This window comes from Lethenteron reissneri, unplaced genomic scaffold (assembly GCF_015708825.2).
Source record: "Lethenteron reissneri isolate LAM-NWPU_2019-01 unplaced genomic scaffold, ASM1570882v1 scaffold_112, whole genome shotgun sequence".
NCBI lineage: Eukaryota > Metazoa > Chordata > Hyperoartia > Petromyzontiformes > Petromyzontidae > Lethenteron > Lethenteron reissneri.
The window spans coordinates 46,342-70,838 of record NW_026890805.1 but is presented as its reverse complement, the minus strand read 5'-3'; the positions used below and the strand labels follow the sequence as shown (position 1 = coordinate 70,838).

Sequence of the window (24,497 nt, the reverse complement as noted above, 5' to 3'; positions counted from 1 at the left end):
AAACAGTCAGTATATACCATTACAGCTCGGTCAATACTGCTACAGTCAGCATATACTACTATACAGTCAGTACATACTAATACGGTGAGTAGCTATTAGAGTCTGTAGATACTACTATAGAGTGAGTAGATCTTGCTATAGAGTTAGTAGTTACTACTATAGTCAGTGGATACTACTATAGTCAGTGGATACTACTGTAATAACAGCCATGGAGGGCTCACGTGGTGATTGGCTTGCCGGTCCCGCTTTGTAGCCAATAAAGGGGCGAGCCAAGGAGCATGGCCTCGGCGTGATCACGGCATGAGCACGGCATGTTAGCAGGGGTGATTGGCCTGGCCAATCGGGGCCTCAGCTAATGGGAAGCCGGATCAGAGGCGTGGTCCCGGGATTGACGGGGAACCATCTGGAACGGTCAACGCTGACTACGGAGGATTGGCTCAGGGGTACCACGTGACCCAGGGATTAAGAGGAGGAGAGAGGAGTCCGGGAGCAGACCTGGGAACGAAAAGAGCAGGAGTCACGCGCGTACGGGGCTCTGGGTGCCACGTGCGCGGTGGGGACTTAGCTGGCAGTCTGCCCGCTTTCCGTTGTCTGTCAGCAACGGGGAGTGTGTGTGTGTAACTGTGGAAGTTGGAAAATAAAAGGACTGATTCCGGAAGCCGTCTCGAGAAGGTTTATTGCATTGGTGTCAGAAGCTCTTCTGCGACCGTTTGGACGATCGTCAAGATGTCCAACCACCTCAGAAAGAAGAACCCGCCCGAGCCTCCATCGGAGGAAGAGGCCGAGACGGACGAAGATGATCTGTTGGGGGCTACGGCTCCTCTGCCGCCGGCTGCTACTGGTCTCCTCGACGCCTCTCAGCGTCGACTGGGAGAAGATACGACCACCTCAGGGACGAAGGACGGATGGCGGCTGATGGCGGAGCAGATCGAGTCGTTACGCGCCATTCTGCTGAGTCTGGTGACCGCGGTGGCGTCCTCACCAGCCGTGGGTCGCCAGATAGCGGATCAGCTCGACGCCGCGGATAGAGGTCCTACACACGAATCGGCGTCCGCCATTGCTCCTGCTACGCGGGAGGAGGCCGACGTTTTGGGCGGGGCGGCAGCACCGGAGCCGTTTGGCGCCATTTTGGGCGCGCCTGCCGCCACGCGGCCGCCGGACGCCATTTTGCTTGCGACGGGTGGAGCGCGGGATCCGAAGTCGGAGACGCCCGCGGCGCACGCCTGCCACCGCGCGCACACCGTGTGTGTGTACACAGTTTGTATACAGGGGCCGTCCATAAATGACGTCACGCGATTTTGGACGATTTTGACCCCCCCCCCCCACTCCGTCACACGACGTCACAAAAAGTCAGACCCCCCCCTCAAATATGACGTCACAAAGCTCTGCCCACCCCCCCCAAAAAACATGCTTCAAATCGCTTTAAATTATTGTCATCGTAGTGCGTATTTAAAGTGGCGCTACACTCTGATGTTGTAAGAGAAAACATTTATTAAAAAGTCTTTAATGAAGTCGAACGTGTTTATATTTATTTAAGTTGCGCATTTTGATGTGACGTCACATTTATCACCCCCCCCCCCCACTATCGCCCATCGTCACACATCGTCACAAATGTCTGACCGTCCCCTCCCCAGTTGCGTGACGTCATTTATGGACGGCCCCACACACTGTTTACACAGTTTGTACACACACACACTGTATACACAGTTTGTACACACACACAGTGTATACACAGTTTGTACACACACACACTGTATACACAGTTTGTACACACACACACTGTATACACAGTTTGTACACACAGTGTTCAAGTTGTTGAGCTCGCGCACCCAAAGGGTCAATGTTCAATAGAGGGATCAATGGAATAGGAATCCTAATGAACTTCAACTGTAACCCCGCTCTCTGACGTCACCACTGCATTACCTCATCGGCGTGAGGGGGAGGTGTACCCCGCTAGTGACGTCATGTCACCTGCTGCCGCGTGACGTCACGAGACACCAGGAAGCTGCCGGTCTCCGCGCGCGCGCTCACTGAGATCTGAGGTGAGAAGTTCACATCGTGGTGGTTGTTGTTGTTGTTGTGGTTGTTGTTGTGGTGGTTGTTGTTGTTGTTTACCCAGGTAGAGCCTCGCTCCTCTCGTAGGGATATCAATTGAGTAGCAGCGAGGATGGAATCGATGTCCAGGCTGGAACATTACAACGCGGGGCCTAGCCATGCGGGGCCTTGCCTCCTGCCCTCGCCTGATTGCATTTGCTTTAATTCTCTGCTCAAGTTTAATTTGTCTTCATCTGGCTCACTACTCTGAAACTTTGTTTCTTTTAAGTATTTCGTTTTTTTTATTTTCCTACCAGGCCAAGCCCACTTGAGCTGCTATACTGCTCTTGTTTTCAGAAGCGACCAGCCCACAACAAAGTGGCTTATCAACGTGTGGAAATGTCTGTCGGTCAAATACTCTAAACGCGTGGTGATGTTGACTCTAAATGTGGAGGGGAAAACCCGAGGAAATTCCACGCGACCACGGGGAGAGAGAGAGAGACACGCAAATTCCAAATATACAGGAGGGGTCGGGATCGAACCCACCACCTCCTGTATTCCAGGAGAGGCAGTTAACATCTCCCAGCCACCATGGTGCACACTCGAGTACATGACCACAATGAGTCTCAGCACTCCAATTCAGGAGCGTTCTGCCGGGTTGGTTTTGCTGATGCACCCTTTAGACCGATGAACAACTATTTTAATGATAATTGTTTTTTTTACCCTTTTATCTGGCAACAAAACTGACTCCATTTTTACGAGGAATCATGTTTGCATAGACCACAATACCTGCAGTCATAATGCAAACAAAAAACATAACTCTGATAATGTATGCACTGTCCTTGAAGTTGATTGGTCCACACCCGAGACAGCGTTCCTTAGAGCCTAGTCTCTCTCTCTCTGATGGTGCATTGTCTTTGAGTTGTGCGCCTTTTGGCGTCATCTGGTCCAACACCATGTGAGACTAGGCTCTAAGGAAAGCCGTCTCGGGTGTGGACCAATCTACTTTAAGGACAGTGCATACATTATCAGAGTTATGTTTTTTGTTTGCATTATCACTGCAGGTATTGTGGTCTATGCAAACATGATTCCTCGTAAAAAAAACGAGTCAGTTTTGTTGCCAGATAAAAGGGTAAAAAAATACAATTATATTTTTTTATGGCAAATGAGATTCCAATGGTGTCAACTATTTTTATATTACCAATCAAGGCTCACAGAGCTGTTAGATCTTTTGTCAGAAGCCACCTGGCCATAGATGATAGCTCAACGAAATGGCTTTTCACGTGGAAGATTGTAGCAGCCAAATAATCTAAATGCATGTTACTAAATGTGGAGGGGAAAATCGAAGGACCCAGAGAAAAAATAATCCGAGTGAGCGAGTGTACTCATTTGTGTTAGTGTACTCCTTGAGCGTGCTCTGCGTGCGTGGGTTCGATTCCAACCCTGACGCATTTATAATTGCAGTTTACATTTTTTAAATTTTTATTTCTCTCCCTGTAGTGGCATTGATTTTTCTCCACATTTAGAAACATGCGTTTTGAGAATTTTGCTGCAATACATTTCCATATTATAACCCACTAAGTTGAGCTATCATTTGTGTCCAGGTCGATTCTGAAAAAGAGCTATGCAGCTCAGATGGCCTCACCTGGTAAAATAAAAAATATTGTACTGTGTTTGAGGGTTTTTCAATTTAATTTCTCATTTAGCAGTTAAAGATTATGTTTCAGGAGGGTCCTGCATTCGACTGTTTGACCACCACCAAATATATTTTGAGTTTAGGTTTGGAAGAAAAACGGAAAACCCAGTGGAACACCAATGCCGACGGTGACGGCCGACGCCAGGATAGCGGCCACGGGCTTGAAGCGAGGGCAACCCGGCTCTTGTCCCAAGAAAGGAATCCGCTCCCCGCTGCCCTCCACGGTGGCTGCACGCTGAGCCCCAACTTTCCCAGGAGGTCGGTACCTGCAATACACTCGTGGCATAACACGCTCGACACGTATAACTCCTGGTTACACACCTGGGGTCCGAGGCGACCCTTAAGGGTGACCCTCCCCAGCAGTCCCATCCCACTTCCACTTGCAGTTTGCAGCGCACGATCCGGGGCCTGTAGGCGGCCCACGTCAACCCCGACCACGCTGCCGTGTGTTGCACTCACGAGTGACGTTACTGCCCCCGTGTCCAGCAGAATCTGGGTACGCCACCTGTTCACCTGCCCTTCCACGAGCGACGTGGCCCCCATTATTCGTGCCACCAGCTCCCACAGCCAGTCACCCGCAGTCGCCGCATTCTGGGGTGTTGTTGTCGGCATCTGCGTGGGGGTCATTCGCTCACCATTATCACGTCAGTTTATTTGTGTTGGGGCCACGTCAATTGCACCCCTCCGTGGTCAACCTCTTTAGGGAGGCCTTGGTTTCGATTTAAAGCTTTCGTGACTGCGGGGATTCATCTTCTTGGTTCTTTCGGTAAAGTCACGTAGAAGGGAAGTAATAAAATAATACAAATAAAACATAATAAAATAATTCTCACGACGTTTCGGCCACAACGCAAGCAGCCGTCCTCAGGTGAAGAACATGTCTGTCGATAAGACAGAGTCTAAATGACACGTCTTAGGCTTGGAGTGTCTATTTAAGCTGTGAGGGAGGAGGAAGAGAGCCTTGACAAAAGAATTTGCATTTGAAGAGGAATTTAGCATATTTATGGGAAACGCAGGAATGCGAATAGTGCTAATTGTGAAATGCGTGGGAGGTGGGCGGGGGGTAATACAGTATATAATTTAATGTTGAGTTTGTCTATGGCAGCATATAGTACGGGTTAGACCTGTTTGATGTAAGGAAAAAAGTTTAGCTGGAAGCATATTATATTTTTTGCGACATAGAATTGTAATGTATTACTTACTGTTAGTAGCTCAGCTTATTAGAGAGTATATTTAGTATACTGATGATACTATGAAGTTTATACTTTAGTTTTTTACGTGGTTGTTTGGTTGCTGCAGCTGCATACTATTCACATTCCTTCCCTTTGTTGGTGCTGCCCCTGCCCCCTCCCTTTGATGCTGTTAATCCTGCATAATGCATGGGCATAATATGACTTTGAAAACCCCCCGCCCACCTCCCACGCATTTCACAATTAGCACTTCGCATTCCTGAATTTCCCATAAATATGCTAAATTCCTCTTCAAATGCAAATTCTTTTGTCAAGGCTCTCTTCCTCCTCCTTCACAGCTTAAATAGACACTCCAAGCCTAAGACGTGTCATTTAGACTCTGTCTTATCGACAGACATGTTCTTCACCTGAGGACGGCTGCTTGCGTTGTGGCCGAAACGTCGTGAGAATTATTTTATTATGTTTTATTTTTATTATTTTATTACTTCCCTTCTACGTGACTTTACCGAAAGAACCAAGAAGAGGAGGCCTTGGTGTTTAACCCTGGTGCTTCTCTCGCACGGGCGATCTGGTGACAGTCTCTCACGAGATGCCCCCATTGGTCGCATAGATAGCACGCACGGGGAAGGGTGGTGGCTCCATAAGACGCCCCTTGCCCACTCCCCCTTACCATCCCGGTGCGCATTTGTTCGAGTTCTGCCTCTTATTGAGATACTCGCCTGGTTAGCCCCCCGACCATGGAGCGTAGCCCTCCCACCTCGGACTGGACTATCTCCGCTGTGGACTGCAGCTTGGTCACATTCAGGTGTACTTGGGTTACCTTCCCGCATACTTGGGTTACCTCCTCGCGTACTTGGGTCTCCTGGCCTGTGATATCTCCTATGCTGGTCTGTATCCCTGCCACCCATCCTGGGGTTGTCTCACGGGATCCCGGAGGCTCCCTCGTCCCCCCCCCTCACCTCCTCCTCTGGAAGAAGACTTGCAATGGTGCTATCCCGTTCCAGCCGTCGGAATTCCGCACGCTCGCGAGCAAATCTCTCACACGCACACGTGGGCGTGCTCGGCAACGGTGTTAGATGGGGGATATGGGCAGTTCGCATCTGGCTGCCACCCCGTTGTGCTTGTCAGATACTGCTGAACTTTCTCGGTGGCGAGGTCATCGATGATCTCGGCAGTGTATCCCGGGCGTGCGCTCTGTGTTCGCAAGCGTGATTTATTTTCGTGTGCGCTCACGGAGATCTGAAGTGAGAAGTTCACATCGTGGTTATTGTTGTCGTGGTGGTAGTTGTTGTTTACCCAGGTAGAGCCTCGCTCCTTCTCTGTCTTGTAGGGAGGCCGCTTTGGATTGCACCACTATTCGATTTCACATTAACATGCTAATTTATTACATTAACATCACTAGCCCCCGGCCACTTCTTTATGACCCTTGGGCTACACCCATTTCAAACTTTTACAACAGTCTGCCTCAGCAGCAGACCATGCATTTTCTATCAGAGTGTTTTTGTTTGCATTCTGACCACAAGTATTGTGGTTAATGCACACATGATTCCTTGTAAAAGGTTTCAGTTTGGTGTTTTAACATCTTAACACCTGTTTCGTTGCCAGAAAAATGGGGAAAACCTATTCTCATATTTTGGTACTGGCAACGGTCCCATGATAAAATATTGCAGTATATTAGAGGTGAGCCGTGCGTGTGTAGAAAGGACAGTAAGGAGCCGGAAGTTAATGAATTTTGTGGCAAAAATGCAGGCCTGATAATATGTAAGGATAATGTGGTAAATGAGAAAAATATAGCAGCAGCGGGGTGTTGGAGTATACAGGTGTTACAGGTGTTGAAGGTGAACAGGTAAGCTAAAAATTGTGTGAAAAACATAATAACTTTCCCTTGAGTACGCATGGAATTTTTGATGTGTGTATGTTTCAAATTGTTGGCGCAATTTGGTTCTCAAAAAAACACACAGAGTGCTTCATTTATATACATTTATACTCATCTTGGAATGTTTTGTATACGGTTTCTCCACATTTATTTCAGTAATTTAGTTTATTGGGAATACAGTACAGTACTTATTTAAATTGTGGTGTATATTTTAGTTGCCGTTAACCTCACCCCATTATTTAGGTAAGGCTTTAGTATTGGACATCGGCATTTTAGCTTTCGCACGGCACTTTTCAAGAATGTAACCTCCGCGCTATTCAAGGGGCTGCTGTATTTTCTGTCCATCAGCTATAGCACAGGAGTACGGATTTCAGCAGAAACTAGATTTCTGCTTTCTTGGTGTAATTACGGCCTATAATACCATAAAGAGGCTTGGGGTTTTGGATTGTTTTTTGTTTTCGATATCTCCGCCTCTGCTCACATTCGTTGAGGATTTTTATGATTTTTGGATGGCCCATCTAAAGCTGCGTGACCAGGAGTCTGATCCCTTTCCTGTTTAATTTGGCTTGTGGCTGAAATTCCCTCTGGCCCCATGCATTACATTACGTAGCATTTTCAAATAATTGTGTTTTGAGAAGCTCGCAATGGCCTTATAAAAAATGCATTTCATACAGTAACAATGATACGCTAATCGATGCCTGGTTATAGTCAAAGGATTGTCCCCTGCTGGTCAACCATGTTACGCATGTTGATGATCTGGTCATGGCTACTCAATGATATTGAGTTGGAGAATCGTGTTCTGTACCTGGAGAATTCCATGACAAAATGGGGCCTTGCATATGTTCTACAAAAGATCACCTCCCTGGGAAAATCTTGACTTAAAGCTTTCGTAACTGCAGGAATTCATATTCTTTGGGTCTTTCGGTTAAGTGACGTGACTTTACCGAAAGACCCAAAGAACACCTCCCTGGGAATTTAATGTCATTCAACACTGCACCTGCTCAGCTCTCCATGAATAATCAGGTCGTTCTACACGTGGTGGAGGAGCTCCTATAACTGGTTAATGTGTTCACGACCAGCTCTGGTTTGGCATCTAAAGTCTCACTTCAAATTAGTCTAGCAGCATTCTTTCATTAGGCTCTGGAACACTATGTGGAAGCTGCCTGGACTTTTTTACATACAAAGCTGTGAGTGTCCATTGCAAAGGTCTAGTCCATTGCAAAGGTCTCGTCAAAAAAACAGGCAATAGTCTACATTATAGACTGCCAATACACTCACCGAGGTTAAGAACCAGGCTACAGTCTACATTATAGACTGCCAGTATGCTCACCGAGGTTAAGAACCAGGCTACAGTCTACATTAGTCGTTTTTTTTTCTTTTATTCACTTTATTTGTATTATTATTTTCTATCTACGTGACTTTACCGAAATAACCAAAGAATATTAATTCCTGCAGTCACGAAAGTTTTAAGTCAAAATGTAACCACCTTTTTACCATGCAAGTGTATGAACATGTAAAGTTTGTATTTGCTGTCAAGTATATTGACTCGATTGAACATCGAGGTTAAATCATAATAATAGTTTATTTTAGTTTTGCTTTGGAAATTTTCATAAGAATGGAAACAGTCAGGAAATTAACACAGTACATATGCAGCTGAAGTTAAATCTGTTCATCCTCGCATTCAAGCTCATCTGAGCCTGGCTTCACACCTCTAAGTCGCAAATGAACATTAATTTATACATTTCTGCATAATACAAATAGTATTCTTTTCAACAGCCTTTGCTATGTTAACAAATTTTTCTTAAATATTCCTGTCGTAGCTAGACAACCGAAATTGTGTGCTTGGAGTTTTTGGTAAACATTAATTTTGAAGACACGAGGGTGTCCAGGCATATTAATGACCATTTGCCCTCGCATTGTGTGCCTTAACAGCCCGTGTGATGAATTGGGGAATCTCTTTCACTATATCATGGAAATATGAATATGTATAGATGTGTAAGTCATGTGTGACTGTGTATATATGCATTCCTCTGTGCCTCAATACTCACATAGATGGTGCGGACATGCTTTTCTGTTTGCAGCTGACGCTCTGCAGAATTGGCCTGATGGAGCAAAGGCACTCAGCGCAGCTCAGTACAAGAAGGAAACAATGCGACCAGCATGCAAACAGCACGGATTGTACTGGAAAATTGACACAGCACCAGAGAACACACACAGGAGAGAAACCTTTTAAGTGCACTCTGTGTGGGAAGGCGTTTGCAAAGTCATCAAATCTTAAGACCCACCAGAGAACACACACAGGAAAGAAACCTTTCAAGTGCACTGTGTGTGAGAAGGCGTTTGCACAGTCATCACATCTTCAAAGACACCAGAGAACACACACAGGAGAGAAACCCTTCAAGTGCACTGTGTGTGAGAAGGCATTTTCATGGTCGTCATATCTTCAGACCCACCAAAGAACACACACAGGAGAGAAACCTTTTAAGTTCAGTGTGTGTGGGAAGGCGTTTGCAAAGTCATCAACTCTTCAGACCCACCAGAGAACACACACAGGAGATAACCCCTTCAAGTGCAGTGTGTGTGGAAAGGCATTTTTTGATTCATCTACTCTTAAACAACACCAGAGAACACACACAGGAGAGAAACCTTTTAAGTGCAGTGTGTGTGGGAAGGCGTTTGCAAAGTCATCAATTCTTAAATCACACCAGAGAACACACACAGGAGAGAAACCTTTCAAGTGCACTGTGTGTGAGAAGGCGTTTGCACAGGCGTCCATTCTTAAATCACACCAGAGAACACACACAGGAGATAAACCTTTTAAGTGCACTCTGTGTGGGAAGGCATTTGCAAAGTCATCAAATCTTAAGACCCACCAGAGAACACACACAGGAGAGAAACCTTTTAAGTGCAGTGTTTGTAAAAAGGTGTTTGCACAGTCATCCATTCTTAAATCACACCAGAGAACACACACAGGAGAGAAACCTTTTAAGTGCACTCTGTGTGGGAAGGCGTTTGCAATGTCATCAAATCTTAAGATCCACCAGAAAACACACACAGGAGAGAAACCTTTTAAGTGCACTCTGTGTGGGAAGGCGTTTGCAAAGTCATCAAATCTTCAAACCCACCAGAGAACACACACAGGAGATAAGCCCTTCAAGTGCAATGTGTGTGGGAAAGCATTTTTTGATTCATCTACTTTTAAACAACACCAGAGAACACACACAGGAAAGAAACCTTTCAAGTGCACTGTGTGTGAGAAGGCGTTTGCACGGTCACCAGATCTTCAAAGACACCAGAGAACACACACAGGAAAGAAACCTTTCAAGTGCACTGTGTGTGAGAAGGCGTTTGCACAGTCATCACATCTTCAAAGACACCAGAGAACACACACAGGAGAGAAACCCTTCAAGTGCACTGTGTGTGAGAAGGCATTTTCATGGTCGTCATATCTTCAGACCCACCAAAGAACACACACAGGAGAGAAACCTTTTAAGTGCAGTGTGTGTGGGAAGGCGTTTGCAAAGTCATCAATTCTTAAATCACACCAGAGAACACACACAGGAGAGAAACCTTTCAAGTGCACTGTGTGTGAGAAGGCGTTTGCATGGTCGTTTATTCTTAAATCACACCAGAGAACACACACAGGAGAGAAACCCTTCAAGTGCACTGTGTGTGAGAAGGCATTTTCATTGTCATCATATCTTCAGACCCACCAGAGAACACACACAGGAGATAAACCCTTCAAGTGCAGTGTGTGTGGGAAGACATTTTTAGATTCATCTGCTCTTAAACAACACCAGAGAACACACACAGGAGAGAAACATTTTAAGTGCATTCTGTGTGGGAAGGCGTATGCAAATTCATCAAATCTTCAGTCCCACCAGAGAATACACACAGGAGATAAACCCTTCAAGTGCAGTGTGTGTGAGAAGGCATTTTCAGATTCATCTACTCTTAGAAGACATCAGACAACACACACAGGAGAGAAACTCTTCAATTGCAGTGTTTGTGGGAAAGCGTTTGCACATTCATCAAATCTTAAAAAACACCAGAGATCACACACGCATCAGAAAATCCACAAGAAGTGTAATCTGAAATCAGCTTGTGAAAGTCAAAGTGCTGCAATGACCCCATTGTTCATGAAACAAGAACCAGTAGACAATTCCAGCCTGGACACTTTGAAAGGTATCAAGGTGAAATATGAAGAGGCGAAAGTGAAATGTGAAGAAGTAACATTGAAGAGCGTAGAAGTGAAGGTTAAATTTGAAGATTCAACTCCAAAATCGGACCTTCACATAGATGGAGGCAGTGTGAAGCAGGAACTAAATTCTGACTGTGAGGCAGTGCGAGGCAACTCCCAGGAGTTTGTGGATGTGGAGGTGTGGGTGGACTTCTTAGACAATACAAAGTCAAATGGAGACCAGGTAGATGTGCAAGCTTGAGACAATTAAGCTCCAATGGATGCACCTTTGTCACAGGCCTTTCTAATGAATATAATGTGAAGTTGAACACTCAATTTCTAGGTTCAAACTGCAGTGTAAGAGTGGCCAGTATTTGTGGATCTGTGGGTTGGGTCATTCTCGAATCCGGGAGCGACTCATGTGTTTTCTAACATATCTCATCTTAGACACTCGAAGGGTGCCCATAATGGGCATCTGCCCCTGTGTGCCACAAGGTGACCGTTCACTGGCTTGCATGTGGATATGAGTTTGTAAGTCGGGGGCGATGATTGATATACCAGTCGGATTTGAACCTTGAACCTCTGCAACAAATAGAGAATGTACTACTACTTGGCTTCCCTCTATGAGAGTGCTGCACATATAGGCCTCATCTCGTCAGATCAACTTGTAAATACGTTGCAACGTGACGCAGTACATTTCAGTATAGTAATAAAATGTTGCCAATGTGCCCTTTGATTATTTTGAATCGTAATTGAAAGAATACCCGTCTGATTTTGTACGTACATACAACATTTTGTGTATTAATGTCAAACATGGAATATGTGCTGTCAGGACAAAGTATCTGTTTTGGTGGTAACCTGTACAAAAACTCAAGTGAGAGCTGTTATTTTTGTGATACGAGTCAAAGGGTATTTTTGTGAATCAGGACGCATCTGACTGGGGCAACTCATTGTCTTTGAAATCGGGAGCATAGTCGGATCATTCATCAGTTAAGGTATGCCACTTATAAGTTACGTATAGGAGATACATTCTCAACAACACTAATTATCATTTTGTACTACGTATATAAATTTTGTCGAACTGAGACTTGAAATGGACCTTGCTGATGAACATCAGTTGAAGCAAAGCCCGACTGTTGTTGAGACATTGTACACCAAAACCAGTCCACAGGTGGCTTGTACTGAACACATGCATTCCTAGAAGGCCATGGTATTTATAGTTTGTGTAAGACATTCCTTTGTTTCGTGTAGAGAACGTTGAATGAAAGATGTCTGCCGATCTGTTTTTTTCGCAAGGAGGTACTTTAAAGAGCACATTTGATGGCATCGTGGATTTTTGTTACTGATTTGTATTCTAGCCTAGGTTTTATTAAATTTTTACTTTCATTTAAATAAAACTTTATATATGTGTCCATTGATATCCCACCTTGTTTTTCACATATTTAAATATGTAGAAGCTCCCTCTGAAGACGTCACCTCAAATTAACGAGTGGGTTACGTCAGGGCCTCCCCCTCTCTCTGGCTTGTGATGTCACCAAGAGCAGAACTCGCCTCCACGGAATCTAACGACTGCACTGTCTTGGAATGCATTTGTAACGGGTTCCGGAGACACTTGTAGATGTAACTTCTTTATTACAATACAACACTCCAACAGTCCTGATACTCTGTTACAGCCTAGGTACACAGCCTAGCTACACAGCCTAGATACACTACTCTGGCTACGCTCTGGACTCGCCCTCACAAGGTCGTAGCGTCGAGAGTTCCAGAGTCCCAGCGCTGGCTCTCACAGCATCCCAGGGTCTTCAGATGGCTGGTCGTGGGTCTTGGGTCTTGAGTTACAACTGGGCCCCGATCGTCCAGGGAGCTCTCCTTTTATGCCTGGTCCGACGAGGGGTGGGGCCGTGTGCGCCACCAGACATCCCACAGAGCACACACAGCCCGCCCCCCCCCGTTGGCGGCGCCAAAAAGGCTTAAGCGCCTGGGAACCCAACGCCTGGCGCCCAAAGGCTTAAAAGCATCTGGACCCCCTGGGAACACCCGGATGTGTTTGTGTTGGAGCCGGCGGGATGGCGCGGTCGCTGCGCCGCCTCTCTCCCTCCTGCCTCCGCCTGTGAGCGACGCATCTCGCCCAGGATGGAGACGGTGGCGTGGAGCAGCTCGGTGAGGCGAAGCAGCGTTTCCTCCATTGTTGCTCCCGACGCTGGAGGAGGATCGGCAGGTGTGGTGGACGCCTGCTCAGCCGGCGGTGCGGCGTCGTTGTCGGCCCGAGTTGGCTGCCCCGTCGCTGCTTGCTCCTCAACATCGCCGTCAGGACTGAAGGTACGTGGCTTACTTCTTGTCTCCATTGCCACCTCTGACGCCAAATGTAACGGGTTCCGGAGACACTTGTAGATGTAACTTCTTTATTACAATACAACACTCCAACAGTCCTGATACTCTGTTACAGCCTAGGTACACAGCCTAGCTACACAGCCTAGATACTCTACTCTGGCTACGCTCTGGACTCGCCCTCACAAGGTCGTAGCGTCGGGAGTTCCAGAGTCCCAGCGCTGGCTCTCACAGCATCCCAGGGTCTTCAGATGGCTGGTCGTGGGTCTTGGGTCTTGAGTTACAACTGGGCCCCGATCGTCCAGGGAGCTCTCCTTTTATGCCTGGTCCGACGAGGGGTGGGGCCGTGTGCGCCACCAGACATCCCACAGAGCACACACAGCCCCCCCCCCCCCCCCCCGTTGGCGGCGCCAAAAAGGCTTAAGCGCCTGGGAACCCAACGCCTGGCGCCCAAAGGCTTAAAAGCGTCTGGACCCCCTGGGAACCCAGTGCCTGGCGCCCAGAGGCTTACGCGTCTGGACCCACCTGGGAACCCAGAGCCTACAGCAGCCCCTCCCTTCTTATGTCACTACACATTTACACAGTAATCAAATCTTCACAACTGCCAGGGAACACACATTAAAAACCACTTAATGTACAATTGGAAGGCCTTTTGAATTGTCTTGAAACTGAAACACGTGTAAGGAGGTCTACAAGGAGCAGAGTCTGAGATTGACGTGTGAAATTTGAAGTTCCATAAGCCCATCGTTTGTGATGCAAGGACCCAATAAAGATGGCAGCTGGGAAACGTCACCATTCGTGAAGGTGACCTGTGAAGGCTCTAGGGTTTGACTTCCAGGTCACTAATGGAGCCCGAGACAAATCACATCCATTTGTGGATGTGGAGTTTTGGGAGGACTTTTCGGACAAGGTCGAGTAGAAGCAGACAGCATGTGTGACCATAAGTGTTGGGTAGACCTGTAACCAAAAGCATGAGACACGGTTTCCCAATGTTTATTTCAATTGTTAAATTTTTAGTTGATTTGTAATACAGTACGTATTTCAATTGTGATGTAAATTTTAGTTGACGTTTACCTAACGCCATTACTTGGGTAAGGCTTAAGTATTGAATATCGCGTTTTTAGCTGTCGCGCGGCATTTTCCAAGAACGTAACCTACGATATTCAAGGGGCGGCTGTATTTTCTGTCGATCGAGTACAGCAGGCCTATGGTACCCTAAATAGGCTTGGTGCTTTGGGTTCCTTGATTTCGATGTCTCTGCCTCTGCTCACATTCGTTGAGGATTTTTATGATTTTGGGCAGGCCTATCTAAAGGTGCGTGACCAGGAGTTGGAACCATTTCCTGTTCAACTCGGCTTGTGACAGAAATTCACTCTGCCCCAATGCATTTCATTTGTAATGTGAGGTTACACCTGGATGATGATGATTGGCTCTGCTGGCTTCAGCCCGCAACCAATGGGGAGTCGAGTTAGGGGCGTGGCCCTGGAGCCGTACATTAGCTTCGAGAAAGTTCCAGGGGTGTGGCTGAGGATTGGCTGCGGGGCATCACGTGGGCCAGGGATTAAAAGGGGCGGAGAAGCCACGTGGCTGGTGCCGTAGTCCGGAGCCTGCCACGTGGCGGGCCGCGGAAATCTCACGCTGTCAGCCAACAGCGTGAAGGAGCAAGGGAACTGGAGGAACGAATGTGGTGGAAGCTGTGAACGAAACTGAATAAAGAATTCTCAATTCACGATGTCGTCTCAATGGGGTTTATTACACATCACATAGCATCTTCAATAATTATGTAGTTTGAGAAGCTCACAATGGCCGTATAAATAAATTGGATTCGTCGCAGTTAAAAATAATACGCTTATCGATGACTGGTTATCGTTAAGGGATTATACTGGTAGGAACGAAGTGAACCAGCCTACAATAGATTATATCGTCCGATGTCCGATTACGTGTAGCAACATCGCCCCCTACTGCAAACACTTGGCAGGACCCTACAAAAACCTTTAGACTCAGTGAGGCTTTCCTGGCTAAACAAGTGTAACATTCCCTTATAATTCCCTGAGATAGTTTTAAATTAAAACATTTAAATTAAAAATTAAACTCACAGCGGCCTAAAGCCTACAGCTAGGCCTAAAACCTAGAACTAGGCCTCAAACTCTCCCTTCGTATCGTACCCCCGCCATTTCATTTTATTATAGCCATTCATTTGTTCGTTCCTACCAGCCCACCCCGCAGAGACCTGTTTCCCTGCTGGTCAGCCCTGTTGCATCTGCTGATGATCTGGTAATGGCTACTCAATGAGATGGCTGGCTGAGGTGCCAACTCTTGTTTTGCCGGACACACAGTAACAAGAACAACAACCGCCATTCGCCACTAAGTGGCGGTCACGTCACCATGGCGCTTGTGCCAGGCTATGTGCACGGGGTAGACCCCCAGGTGCCATGGGTCGACTAACTCAGTTGACTGGCCGATGCACCATCTGTACCCCCGACTGTGCCAACACACAGTGTACACACACACACACAGTGTACACACACAGTTTGTACACACAGTGTACACACACACAGTGTACACGCACAGGGTACACACACACAGTGTACACACACACAGTGTACACGCACAGGGTACACACAGTTTGTACACACTGTACACACACACAGTGTACACACACACAGTTTGTACACACAGTGTACACACACAGAGTGTACACACACACAGTGTACACACACAGAGTGTACACACACAGTGTATACGCACAGGGTACACACACACAGTTTGAACACACAGTGTACACACACACAGTGTACACACACACACACAGTGTACACACACACAGTGTACACGCACAGGGTACACACACACAGTTTGTACACACAGTGTACACACACACAGTTTGTACACACAGTGTACACACACAGAGTGTACACGCACAGGGTACACACACACAGTTTGTACACACACACACAGTTTGTACACACAGTGTACACACACAGTGTACACACACACACAGTTTGTACACACACAGTGTACACACACACACAGTTTGTACACACACACAGTGTACACACACACAGTGTACACACACACAGTGACGTCAGCACTCATTAACTCGTCGGCGTGAGACGCCAGGGAAAGCTGTTCCCCGCTAGTGACGTCATGTCACCAAGATATTCAATCCCACCCCCTCCACCGCGATTTTGACTGGCGGTTCATTAACATAATTTATTCATGAAAACCGTCGCTATTTCATTGCGACGGGTTCAGCAACCAAGCCCAATCACTCCACATGGGCCCGGCTCATTAACATAATTTATTCAATTACACCGCTGCTTGTCGGGGAGGTGATTGTGTGATGAACCCCGCTAGTGACGTCATGTCACCTCCTGCTGCCGCGTGACGTCACGATATATCCGGAAGCTGCTGCACCGCGCGCGCGCTCACTGAGATCCGAGGTGAGAAGTTGACATCGTGGTTGTTGTTGTTGTGGTGGTTGTTGTTGTTGTGGTGGTTGTTGTTGTTGTTTACCCAGGTAGAGCCTCGCTCCTCTCGTAGGGATATCAATTGAGTAGCAGCGAGGATGGAATCGATGTCCAGGTTGGAACATTACAACGCGGGGCCTACCCACGCGGGGCCTTGCCTCCTGCCCTCGCCTGATTGCATTTGCTTTAATTCTCTGCTTAAGTTTAATTTGTCTTCATCTGGCTCACTACTTTGAAACTTTGTTTCTTTTAAATATTTCTACAGTTTTTTTTATCTTACCAGGTCAAGCCCACTTCAGCTGCTATACCGCTCTTGTTTTCTGAAGCGACCTTCCCACAACAAAGTGGCTTATCAACGTGTGGAAATGTCTGTCGGTCAATACTCTAAACGCGTGGTGATGTTGACTCTTAATGTGGAGGGGAAAACCCTGAGGATCCGGAGGAAAATCCACGCGACCACGGGGAGAGAGAGAGACACGCAAACTGCAAATATACAGGAGGGGTCGCGATCGAACCCACCACCTCCTGTAAACCAGGAGAGGCAGTTAACATCTCCCAGCCACCATGGTGCACACTCGAGTACATAGCCACAATGAGTCTCAGCACTCTAATTCGGGAGCGTTCTGCCGGGTTGGTTTTGCTGATGCACTCTTTAGACCGATGAACAACTATTTTTATGATAATAGTTTTTTTACCCTTTTATCTGGCAACAAAACTGACTCCTTTTTTACGAGGAGTCATGTTTGCATAGATCACAATACCTGCAGTCATAATGCAAACAAAAAACATAACTCTGATAATGTATGCACTGTCCTTGAAGTTGATTAGTCTACACCCGAGACAGCTTTCCTTAGAGCCTAGTCTCTCTCTCTGATGGTGCATTGTCTTTGAGTTGTGCGCCTTTTGGCGTCATCTGGTCCAACACCATGCGTCCCATTCCCAATTAGTCATAGGAGTTGCCTTAATTTCTTACTTAGCAGTTAAAGATTATGTTTCAGGAGGGTCCTGCATTGGACTGTTTGACCACCACCAACTATATTTTGAGTTTAGGTTTGGGAGAAAAACGGAAAACCCAGTGGAACACCAATGCCGACGGTGACGGCCGACGCCAGGATAGCGGCCACGGGCTCGAAGCGAGAGCAACCCGGCTCTTGTCCCAAGAAAGGAATCCGCTCCCCGCTGCCCTCCATGGTGGCGCATCGCCGGCGGGGCTGCACGCTGAGCCCCAACTTTTCCAGGAGGTCGGTACCTGCAATACGCTCGTGGCATAACACGCTCGACACGTATAACTCCTGGTTACACACCTGGTGTCCGAGGCGACCCTTAAGGGTGACCCTCCCCAGCAGTCCCATCCCACTTCCACTTTCAGTTTGCAGCGCACGATCCGGGGCCTGTAGGCAGCTCACGTCAACCCCGACCACGCTGCAGTGTGTTGCACTCACGAGTGACGTTACCGCCCCCCGTGTCCAGCAGAATCCGGGTTTGCCGCCTGTTCACCTGCCCTTCCACGAGCGACGTGGCCCCCATTATTCCTGCCTCCAGTTCCCGCAGCCAGTCACCCGCAGTCATCTGGCGCACTTTTGGCATCATCTGGTCCAACCCATGTGAGACTAGGCTCTAAGGAAAGCCGTCTCAGGTGTGGACCAATCAACTTCAAGGACAGTGCACATTATCAGAGTTATGTCTTTTGTTTGTATTATGACTGCAGGTATTGCGGTCTATGCAAACATGACTCCTTGTAAAAAGGTGTCAGTTTTGTTGCCAGATAGAAGGGTAAAAAACAAATTATCATATTTTTACTGCCAAATGAGGTTCCCATAATGTTGTAGTTGTTGTTTACCCAGGTAGAGCCTCGACCCTTCTCTGTCTTGTAGGGAAGCCGCTTTGGATTGCACCACTCTTCGATTTCACATTAACATGCATTAACATCACTAGCCCCGGCCACTTCTTTATGACCCTTGGGCTACACCCATTTCAAACCTTTTACAACAGTCTGCCTCAGCAGCAGACCATGCATTTTCTATCAGAGTGTTTTTGTTTGCATTCTGACCACACGGGGGAAACCTATTATCATATTTTGGTACTGGCAAAGGTCCCGTGATGAAATATTGCAGTATATTAGAGGTGAGCTGTGCGTGTGCAGAGAGGACAGTAAGGAGCCGGAAGTGAATGAATTTTGTGGCAAAAATGCAGGCCTGATTATATGTAAGGATAATGTGGTAAATGAGAAAAATATAGCAGCAGCGGGGTGTTGGAGTGTGCAGGTGTTACAGGTGTTGAAGGTGAACAGGTAAGCAAAAAATTGTGTGAAAAACATAATAACTTACCCTTGAGTACGCATGGAATTTTTGATGTGTGTATGCTTCATTGTGTTGGCGCAATTTGGTTCTCAAAAAAACACAGTAAGTCTGCTTTATTTATATACATTTATACTCATCTTGGAATTTTTTGTATACGGTTTCTCCACATTTATTTCAGTAATTTCATTTATTGGGAATACAGTACAGTACTTATTTCAATTGTGATGTATATTTTATATGCCGTTTACCTAACCCCATTATTTAGGTAAGGCTTAAATGTTAAATATCGGCATTTTAGCTTTCGCACGGCACTTTCCAAGAATGTAACCTCCGCGCTATTCAAGGGGCTGCTGTATTTTCTGTCCATCAGCTATAGCACAGGAGTACGGATTTTCAGCAGGAACTAGATCTCTGCTTTTTTGGTGTAATTACGACCTATAGTACTATAAAGAGGCGCTTGGGGTTTGGGATTGTTTTTTTGTTTTCGATGTCTCTGCCTCTGTTCACATTCGTTGAGTATTTTTATGATTTTAGGCAGACCCATCTAAAGCTGCATGACCAGGAGTCAGGGCCCTTTCCTGTTCAATTTGGCTTGTGGCTGAAATTCTCTCTGGCCCCATGCATTACATTACGTAGCATTTTCAAATAATGTGTTTTGAGAAGCTCACAATGGCCCTATAAAAAATTTCATTTCATACAGTAACAATGATACGCTAATCGATGCCTGGTTATAGTCAAGGGATTGTCCCCTGCTGGTCAACCATGTTACGCATGTTGATGATCTGGTCATGGCTACTCAATGATATTAAATTGGAGAATCGTGTTCTGTACTTGGAGAATTCCATGACGAAATGGGGCCTTGCATATGTTCTACAAAAAGATCACCTCCTTGGGAAAATCTTGACTTAAAGCTTTCGTAACTGCAGGAATTCATATTCTTTGGGTCTTTCGGTTAAGTGATGTGACTTTACCGAAAGACCCAAAGAACACCTCCCTGGGAATTTAATGTCATACAGCACTGCACCTGCTCAGCTCTCCATGAATAATCAGGTCGTTCTACACATGGTTGAGGAGCTTCTATACCTCGTTAATGTGTTCACGACCAGCTCTGGTTTGACATCCAAAGTCTCACTTCAAATTAGTCTAGCAGCATTCTTTCATTAGGCTCTGTAACACTATGTGGAAGCTCTTAATTTTGGAGCTTTCGTGACTGCAGGAATTATTCTTTGGTTTTTTCGGTAAAGTCACGTATAAAAATAAAATAATAAATTAAATAATAGCATACGACGTTTCGATTGCAACACAAGCAATCATCATCAGGTATAATGACATAGCGACATAGAATATAACCAGAAAACTATAGACAGACATATAAGCAGACAGATATCAACAAGATACATAGAGAGAGCAACCCAGGTACAGAGAGACGATCACCTCTCTCTGTACCTGGGTTGCTCTCTCTATGTATCTTGTTGATATCTGTCTGCTTATATGTCTGTCTATAGTTTTCTGGTTATATTCTATGTCGCTATTTCATTATACCTGATGATGATTGCTTGTGTTGCAATCGAAACGTCGTATGCTATTATTTAATTTATTATTTTATTTTTATACGTGACTTTACCGAAAAAACCAAAGAATATGTGGAAGCTGCCTGGACTTTTTTACATACAAAGCTGTGAGTGTCCATTGCCAAGGTCTAGTCCATTGCAAAGGTCTTGTCCATTGCAAAGGTCTCGTCAAAAAAACAGGCAATAGTCTACATTATAGACTGCCAATTCACTCACCGAGGTTAACAACCAGGCTACAGTCTACATTATAGACTGTCAGTACGCTCACCGAGGTTAAGAACCAGGCTACAGTCTACATTAGTCGTTTTTTTCTTCTATTCACTTTATTCGTATTATTATTTTCTATCTACGTGACTTTACCGAAATAACCAAAGAATATGAATTCCCACTATCACAAGTTTTAAGTCAAGATTTTCCCATTGAGGTGATCTTTTTGTAGAACATATGCAAGGCCCCATTTCGTCATGGAATTCAACAGGTACAGAACAAGATTTTATAAGAATGGAAACAGTCAGGAAATTAACACTGCACATATGCAGCTGAAGTTAGATCTGTTCATCCTCGCATTCAAGCTCATCTGAGCCTGGCTTCACACCTCTAAGTTGCAAATGAACATTAATTTATACATTTCTGCATAATACAAATAATATTCTTTTCAACAGCCTTTGCTATGTTAGCTACTTTTTCTTAAATAAATATTCCTGTCGTAGCTAGACAACCGAAATTGTGTGCTTGGAGTTTTTGGTAAACATTCATTTTGAAGACACTAGGGTGTCCAGTCATATTTATGACCATTGGCCCTCTCATTGTGTGCCTTAACAGCCCGCGTGATGAATTGGGGAATTATTTTCACTATATCATGAAAATATTAATAAGTATAGATGTTTAAGTCATGTGTGACTGTGTATATATGCATTCATCTGTGCCTTGATACTGACGTAGATGGTGTGGATGTGTTTTTCTGTCTGCAGCTGACGCTTCCTCTGACTCTTCTTCTGCAGAATTGGTCTGATGGAGCAAAGGGACTCGATGCAGCTCGGTCACAAGAAGGAAACAATGCGACCAGTATACAAACAGCACGGATCGTACTGGAAGTTTGACACAGCACCAGAGAACTCACACAGGAGAGAAACCATTCAAGTGCATTGTGTGTGAGAAGGCATTTGCAAAGTCATCATATCTTCAGAGTCACCAGAGAACGCACGCAGGAGAGAAACCCTTCAAGTGCACTATGTGTGAGAAGGCATTTGCACAGTCATCAAATCTTCAGAGCCACCAGAGAACACACACAGGGGAGAAACCCTTCAAGTGCACTGTGTGTGAGAAGGCATTTACAGAGTCATCACATCTAAAAACACACCAGAGAACACACACAGGAAAGAAACCCTTCAAGTGCACTATGTGTGAGAAGGCATTTACAGAGTCATCACATCTTAAAACACACCAGAGAATGCACACAGGGGAGAAACCCTTCAAGTGCACTATGTGTGAGAAGGCATTTGCAAAGTCATCAAATCTTCAGAGTCACCAGAGAACGCACACAGGAGAGAAACCCTTCAAGTGCACTATGTGTGAGAAGGCATTTACAGAGTCTTCACATCTTAAAAAACACCAGAGAACACACACTGGAGAGAAACCATTCAAGTGCACTATGTGTGAGAAGGCATTTGCAAAGTCATCAAATCTTCAGAGTCACCAGAGAACGCACACAGGAGAGAAACCCTTCAAGTGCACTGTGTGTGAGAAGGCATTTGCACGATCATCAGATCTTCACAACCACCAGAGAACGCACACAGGAGAGAAACCCTTCAAGTGCACTATGTGTGATAAGGCATTTGCAAAGTCATCAAATCTTCAGAGTCACCAGAGAACGCACACAGGAGAGAAACCCTTCAAGTGCACTATATGTGAGAAGGCATTTACAGAGTCATCACATCTTAAAAAACACCAGAGAACACACACAGGAGATAAACCCTTCAAGTGCACTATGTGTGAGAAGGCATTTGCAACGTCATCAATTCTTCAGAGTCACCAGAGAACGCACACAGGAGATAAACCCTTCAAGTGCACTATGTGTGAGAAGGCATTTGCAACGTCATCAATTCTTCAGAGTCACCAGAGAATACACACCGGCGAGAAACCCTTCAAGTGCACTATGTGTGAGAAGGCATTTGCACGATCATCACATCTTAAAAAACACCAGAGAACGCACACAGGAGAGAACCCCTTCAAGTGCACTATGTGTGAGAAGGCATTTGCAAAGTCATCAAATCTTCAGAGTCACCAGAGAACGCACACAGGAGAGAAACCCTTCAAGTGCACTGTGTGTGAGAAGGCATTTGCACGATCATCAGATCTTCACAACCACCAGAGAACGCACACAGGAGAGAAACCCTTCAAGTGCACTATGTGTGAGAAGGCATTTGCAAAGTCATCAAATCTTCAGAGTCACCAGAGAACACACACAGGAGAGAAACCCTTCAAGTGCACTATATGTGAGAAGGCATTTACAGAGTCATCACATCTTAAAAAACACCAGAGAACACAAACAGGAGATAAACCCTTCAAGTGCACTATGTGTGAGAAGGCATTTGCAACGTCATCAATTCTTCAGAGTCACCAGAGAACGCACACAGGAGATAAACCCTTCAAGTGCACTATGTGTGAGAAGGCATTTGCAAAGTCATCAAATCTTCAGAGTCACCAGAGAACGCACACAGGAGAGAAACCCTTCAAGTGCACTGTGTGTGAGAAGCCATTTACAGAGTCATCACATCTAAAAACACACCAGAGAACGCATACAGGGGAGAAACCCTTCATGTGTACTGTGTGTGGAAGCGCATTTGCAACATTATCAAATCTTCACGACCACCAGAGAACGCACACAGCAGAGAACCCCTTCAAGTGCACTATGTGTGAGAAGGCATTTGCAATGTCATCAAATCTTCAAAGACACCAGAGAACACACACAGGGGAGAAACCCTTCAAGTGCACTATGTGTGAGAAGGCATTTACAGAGTCATCAATTCTTCACGACCACCAGAGAACACACACAGGAGAGAAACACTTTAAGTGCACTGTGTGTGGGAAGGCATTTGCACGGTCATCACATCTTCAAAGACACCACAGAACACACAGGCATCAGAAGATCCCCAAGGAGCGGAGTCTGAAATCGGCTTGTGCAAGTCCAAGTGCTGCAATGAGCTCATCCCTGCTGAAAAAAGAACCTGAATTTAATTCCAGCTTGGACGCAATGAAATGTATCAAGGTGGATTTTGAAGAGGTGAAATGTGAAGAAGTGATGGTAAAATGTGAAGATGAAGATTCAACTCCAAAATCGGACCTTCACATCGATGTAGGCAACGTGAAGCAGGAGGAGAATTCTGCCTGTGAGGCAGAGCGAGGTAACTCCCAGGAGTTTGTGGAAGTGGAGGTGTGGGTGGACTTCTTAGACAATACAAAGTCAAATGCAGACCCGGTAGATGTGTAAGCTTGAGACAATGAAGCTCCAATAAATGCACCTTTGTCACAGACTAAAAGAACACCAAAGAAAGTACTGTCTGTGAAAAGACATTTGCACAGTCATCAGTTTTTCAGATCCACCAGAGAACACACGGAGAAACCCTTCATGTGCAGTGTGTGTGGGAAGGAATTTTCAGGTTCACCTGCTCTTAAAAATCACCAGAGAACACAGGTGTAATGATTGTGGTGTCGCTGCTGTGTACAGACGCACACGTGTGACGTCACTGCGTTACTATCACGTGGGTCTACACACACACATAACGTCATCCCGGCTGGAGGCGGGAATGACATCAGGGCCAGTGCTGGACACGTGACCGAATCCGAGTGGGGGGC

General features: G+C 45.9%; 1 protein-coding gene across 1 annotated transcript; it reads left to right on the top strand.

Annotated features, from left to right (window-relative positions):
* The first annotated feature begins 1,979 nt into the window (after positions 1-1,979).
* On the top strand, positions 1,980-24,488 carry LOC133361505 (zinc finger protein 208-like). Its single transcript, XM_061580417.1, has 4 exons — positions 1,980-2,042; positions 3,814-3,988; positions 8,875-10,811; positions 21,720-24,488. The coding sequence occupies exons 3-4, from the start codon at positions 8,899-8,901 to the stop codon at positions 24,130-24,132; spliced, it is 4,326 nt and encodes a 1,441-aa protein (XP_061436401.1). The 5' UTR covers positions 1,980-2,042; positions 3,814-3,988; positions 8,875-8,898; the 3' UTR covers positions 24,133-24,488.
* The last annotated feature ends 9 nt before the right edge of the window (positions 24,489-24,497 follow it).

Coding starts and splice junctions, on each gene's coding strand:
- LOC133361505 (XM_061580417.1), top strand. CDS start 8,899: ATGGAGCAAAGGCACTCAGCGCAGCTCAGTACAAGAAGGAAACAATGC. Junction 10,812..21,719: donor TGCAGTGTTTGTGGGAAAGC/GTTTGCACATTC, acceptor GTATACAAACAG/CACGGATCGTACTGGAAGTT.